We start from the raw sequence: 6,083 nt of genomic DNA on the forward strand, positions 1-6,083 counted from the left end.
CGATGGGAAACGAAACATTTTATCGGGATGATCTAAAATAGTACGCATCCTGGTCCCGGGGGGGGGGGGGGTTACTTCCTTATAAGAGGCTAATGGGGATGTGCCGCTGGATGGGGTCGCATTTTCACGACTGGATTGACTAGAATGGGGTCGCATTTTCAATAGAGTTACTAGAATGGAGTTGCACATTTTCGGATTTTTGAGGTGAGAAAATTCTATTAAGCAGGGATTCAAAATGGTCTCGGTTAAAAAGTTCAGAAAGTTGTTGTTTATTAAATGTAACAATCACCTTGCATTACATTCCTTTCTTGAAAGTAGATGCATAAATAGAAAGTGACTTAGTTGGGATCGCGAAAATTATATTTTCGCAAAAAGTGACTAAGATGGGGTCTATAACTGGCCACAAAATAGCCTATAATGGGGCAGGGGCTCTGAGAGGCCAGCGGCACATACCCAGCAAAACTTAACCCAATTTCCCCACCCCCCCACCCCCCCCCCCCCTTGGGATCCTGGTTCGGTGGTTGGTGTACCTTTGCATGGCGGTTTTGCTATATATGATCAGAATGAAAGAAAAAACGCTGAAAATATGAACACGATGTTGTTTTTGACTCACTATGGATTATGCTCGATGACCAGAGATTGTGTTTGGAAGGACCACCGCGAATCGAATACCAGCTCAGGTTAACCTGGGATGAGTTACTTTTGATCAGTTTCCGGCCGTTTTGTAGTTCTTGCCATCAGGAGAGTAAACTGATGGAACGGTTCAGTACTTCAAATTGGACCTATAATCATTTGTTCTAAGTCCCAAGGCTGTTAGACTCCCTCGCAGACGCTCTTTGCGTGGCGAGCCAAAAGAGTGTCTGCGACGTCATAGCACCTTTTCAACAACAAAAAAATACTAAGTCTTTGGCCGAGCCAAAAATTCGATTCCCGATAATTTCACGCTTCCCGACTAGAAATCATCCCTAAGACCTACTTTCTACGGCCAAAGACCGTTTACCTCCTGAAGGAAAAGCTCTCAATATCAGAACCCTATCACTTTGAGCCCGAGTAAGCTCTCAAACGAAAACTTAAATGTATAAAAAAAAACCACAGGGAGGATAGACGAGAAGCTACTTCTCGTAAGACGTTTGAAGTCAGGAAAACTTTTCTTCAGGAAGCCATACAAAAAGCTAGATCTAATGAATTTGTTCGCCGAATTCAAATCGCAATCGTTCGGTGCGCTTTATAAACATTTTTGGAGAGAGAACGGGGCTGACTGAGCTATAAAAATACATGTTATGCCATATACAGGCACGAGGTGGGGGGGGGGGGGGGAGAGAAAAATATTTCTGTTTTACAAACGTCTACTAATAATCCTTGTAATCTATGTACTTATTGATGTGAAATTCAAAGAAAAAATGCTAAAAAAAAATGAATATCTTAAGAAAAGTTAACGAAAACTGTAATTTCTGTAGCCACCTTCTGGAAAATCAGTTTAGATATATGCTGTGCCTGTTAAACGAGCAGATTTTTCACTATCAACGACACAAAACATAAGTAAATGGACACATAATTTTCAGTAGGTGATACGTTTAGCAGTTGTAAATGGTTGTTAATTAAACTGAGAAACAAAATACCTTTTTTTAATTGAAATAATGTTCCAAGGAGATAGGGCCAGGGGCCTTCGTCATATTTTTCGATATTAATTAGAGACTGGTAAACAGTGCTTTCAAATGGTTTATATAAAGATAGCCTTGGCTGATATCGAGCGAAAAGTACTCCTTCCCATGCTGTGTACATAAAAAGATGGAAACTCTTAGATGGCGCTCGGGGGTCTTTGATTATCAACAAGGACTTCCGTTTACTCTTTTTTTAAGATTAGTTATAATTACAAGCTGAAAATATTGATTCATTTTTAGTAAAACGTGCAAAACACTGCAACTTCATCTAAAAGAAAACATTAAAATGATAAAATTGTTTCACTATGGGACAGAGAATCTCGAGCCGACTGTTTGAAAGCCAAGGGGAGTTTGTAGTGAATCGGTGCTATGTATAATGCCTAAAACAATGGAAAGTCTTAGACGGCAAGCGGGTGTCTTTGATTCAAAGTAGGACTTCCGATTACTCATTTTTTTCAGGGTTGGTCATGATTACAGGCCTAAAATATTGGTTGTTTTTAAGAAAAACGTGCAAAACATTGCAACTTCATCTAAAACAAAAAGTTAAAATCATCATAAAAATTTTTTCACTATGAAACAGAGTCTAGAGCCAATTGGTTGAAAGGGGAACTTGTAAGTGAATAATGCTCTTTTTTTATGGCGTTAGACAAACAGTAATAGATGTAATCTGTTTAGACGCTCTATAGCTTTAGTGACAGTTTCAATGAAATACATCATGGCCTGAAGCGAACGTCTCCTTTTAATGTCAAATTTGACGTTCATAATAAAGTTCCTTCCTTCCTGTCATCTTTTCTTCTTCGTTTTCGCTGATTCCTCTTTTCTCTCGATTTACCAAAACTTCGGTACATACTTAAAGTCTCTAAACACTGGAAGAGTATTTTTCAAACCCGTTTCTTGTCAAGTGGTATTAGTAGTTTTTTTGCACAAAAAAGCCCGATGTGTTTCTCAATTTTGTCGAGTTTTCAAAGTTTTATCTTTCAAAATTATTGAAAAACGAATATCTGGTAATGGAAAAAAAGGGGTTTTTCAGGCTCGATAAGTTTTCGAGAGTTTTAGATCACGTACGCTAAGATCGGCCACGCATGAACAGTAAATCGCTTTGCAACTATTTATATTAATGAGCCGGAACCAGGTTACCGACATTATGTTAGACTTATTTGACTAATGATATTGTATTCACTTCACTTTCAAGATGATGTCTTCTTGATTCATAATTTTGTCAGCTCTTGGTTGGCTTTTGGAAAAGTCACGATCCGTGAACTGAACGTCATTTACTTTCAAGGTTCAATGTAAAACGTACACTGTGTTTAACATGAGTTTAGATATAATTTCTTTGCGTTGTGAGATCTACCGTATTGATTATCTTTTTGGTGCCAATCTTAAAACACCAATTCTCCTTTCTAATTGGCATAAATTCCCTTGTGCAAGTTCGGAGAGTTTTGTTTTTTATTTAGATACTTAGTAATCTTTTACATCTGAGTTAATCTCGTCGTCGTCATTATCATCATCGTCATCATCATCATCATCATCATCATCATCATCATCATCATTGTAATTGCATTTGCAACAATAAATTACATATTATTTTCTCCCAATGGTAATGGAGGTCCAACGGATAACTCTGATAGAGAAACATCAGATAAAACAACTACAGTCATCTCCTTCAAACTCGACTACCGTCTACAACATGTTTTTCTAAGCGTCCTCCCCACTGCCGTTCTAAGCTCACCAAGACGCCAACAGTACAAAAATGGATTAACGGACGAATTCATGAAAACTGCTGTGGTTGCAAAACTCCAAGCCGTTTGCCAGTCTTTAGTTATAACAAACAGAGCCATGCCAATTGACATTGGGAGGTAAAACAAAACCATGACAATGAAAAACACAAATGAATTCAATGCACTCTTCTTCAGCTGCAACATGCTCGAAACATTTTCCCGCGTTTGGGAGTTGACTGCTTGTTGTTGCCAGTGAATCCGTATTTGTTGACGTCGAACAATAAGATAGATTTTGATGTAAGAGTATATTGAAATTTTGAGGCAGAAGCAGACGCCAAGTGCTATAAGAAGAAAATATCCTCGCTTACTCCAAAAGTAGACACCAGATGAGAGGAAAATGGTGAGCCACATAACTGCGAGAGTTAACTTGGCCCGGAAGGAAGTCACAACGCTTGGGTATCTCAAATGATAGTGAAGGGCCAGAAATCGGTCCACGCTTATTGCTGTTATAGAAAACAGAGAAATACCACAGGTTGCAAACGATAACATGAACCATATGCTGTTCAGAAGATGGATTGTTACGAGGGCACTGACAATGTAGAGTGGCTGTACGATAAGTCCAACCAAAAGATCGGAAACAGCGAGACTGCAGAGCAAAATTATGGACGGCGAACGAAGCGAAGGAGTCCTCAATATGGCGACCAACACCAGCGAGTTGCCCAAAATGGAAACGATCACCAAAAGCGCATTTATCGCGCAGTTTATGATAACAATAGCCTCGGCGCAAGATGAATTGTGTACACTATTTGAATCATCCTTCAGCTTTGAAGAATCATTTTCTGTGAAGTTGGAATAGTTCAACATTTTTCAAACTGATCGTCCTCTGGCCCAGCACCTGCATAGTTTAAAATGGTTGTGCTTTTTCAGTCGGCACAAATTCAACACATCGGAAACAGTCTTTCATTACCTAGTGTAAACAACACAAGACCTGTCAGTTGAATCTCAAGTACATACACCATGATATTACTTTGAGTTTAGGGGGGGCTTATAACTATTTTTGGAAAGAAACATTCGACGCAATACCGTTGTGGTTCACACCAGAATTGTTCAATGACACGAGGCAACAGCAATTTCTTTTTCCTTGATCATGATACTTAAGCTTTAAAATTTGTAATACTTCAAAACTTTTGTCGAAAGTTCTCATTAATCATACTCCAAAGTTAATTGACAACTCAAGATAAAGTGCCGTTATTACGTGATTCCAAAGATTCCAAAAAATTATCATTATATTTAAAATAGCCAAATCTATTGAATTACGTTATTAAATTTATTCCCCGGCCGAGAGGGGATTTTTATATTATTGAATATGATTATGCTCTATTTTTTGTATCCGTACTTTAACTACCAAAATTGGTCTTGCAAAAGCATCAGCTTGTTTGCCTGAACAGGGAGAGAGAAGATGTTTACCACCTTTGGCATTGTACTCGAGTGATCTTTCCGGTACTAATACCTTGCTCTCACTTCAGATATAGGGCTTGCGGAGCCGTAATTTCATTTCCCTCCATAATCGACAGCAACACACAGGACAAAAATACGATGTGTACTAGAATTATCGCCTCTTGATTCTGAGATTTAGTAACTTTATAAACATTCAATAAATTTGTCCGCTGGGTCGACCTTTTTGTTCGTAATTTATCAATAAATTTAGGTGTTTTTCTCTGTTGTGTACTTGAATAGTGCAAATATAGAAGCAATACCACTCCAGAATCGATTGCCATCTCGTACGTCATCCGTTGGTGTCAATGAGAAGCGTAATATTTTACTGTATGTCCCACGTTCTACGTCAAATCAACATGGCCTGTCAAGAAAGTCAAATAAAATAATGTAATGCCTCTGAATGCTTACGAAAAATGACTGAATTTTAAGATTTCTGTACTCTTGAAAATAAACTTCTTAAAAGTAAAACACGGTTTTATTTATTATTATTATTATTTTGTTCATCGCAGTAATTGACTTCCGATGCGTTAATTTTGGAAGGCTTATAACATTGGGACTACGTACGACATCTCCGAAAACATCAGATCTCAAATATTTACGAATATTGTAATAAGACAATACTTAAGCTCTCTTTGAGCCAAAATTATTACCTTGCTAATAATAGTTAAATACTATTCTATCTCCGCGAAAGGAAAGAGTGCGGTTTGCCACGATGACATTATATTCGATTCGGTACAATTTAGTTCTTAATCTATATCGGACCCACCAACATACTTTACAATTAAAATCTCTCAAACTCAACAATAATTCATGAAAACGTGGTTTGGAAACGTGATCTTAATTATCATGAAATTTGGTGAACTTTAATTTGCTTTGGGAGACTATATCACGCACTCGAAAGAATATTTCATCCCATTTCCAAACACCTCGAAGTTGGTTAAAAAAAAAACTCGGCTGGGCCTCATTTTTTTCAAACCACTTCTCGGTATTTGGAAATCGGTGGATGAAATACTCTACCTTGTGTTTGATATGTTACATTACTGTCAGGTTATACGCAAGAGAAACTGTCTTTTTAACCATTAGTGGATTGGTAATTACTGCGCCTTACATGCGACTGAAAAGTTCAAGAGTTAACCAACCGTTGCGTTTTTCATTGTCGTCAATCAGCTCAACGGACTTCTTAGAAAACTAGAAAACTAAGATGTTT

General features: G+C 37.8%; 1 protein-coding gene across 1 annotated transcript; it reads right to left on the bottom strand.

The window, feature by feature from the left end:
* Positions 1-1,570: 1,570 nt before the first annotated feature.
* On the bottom strand, positions 1,571-5,252 carry LOC146484763 (melanocortin receptor 4-like). The gene is made up of 2 exons (XM_085104158.1): positions 4,890-5,252; positions 1,571-4,346 (listed from the first exon to the last, which is right to left on the bottom strand). The coding sequence occupies exon 2, from the start codon at positions 4,241-4,243 to the stop codon at positions 3,335-3,337; it is 909 nt and encodes a 302-aa protein (XP_084960284.1). The 5' UTR covers positions 4,244-4,346; positions 4,890-5,252; the 3' UTR covers positions 1,571-3,334.
* Positions 5,253-6,083: the final 831 nt, after the last annotated feature.

The sequence above is a fragment of the Pavona decussata genome, unplaced genomic scaffold, assembly GCF_977016875.1.
Source record: "Pavona decussata unplaced genomic scaffold, jaPavDecu1.1 SCAFFOLD_29, whole genome shotgun sequence".
Taxonomy (NCBI): domain Eukaryota; kingdom Metazoa; phylum Cnidaria; class Anthozoa; order Scleractinia; family Agariciidae; genus Pavona; species Pavona decussata.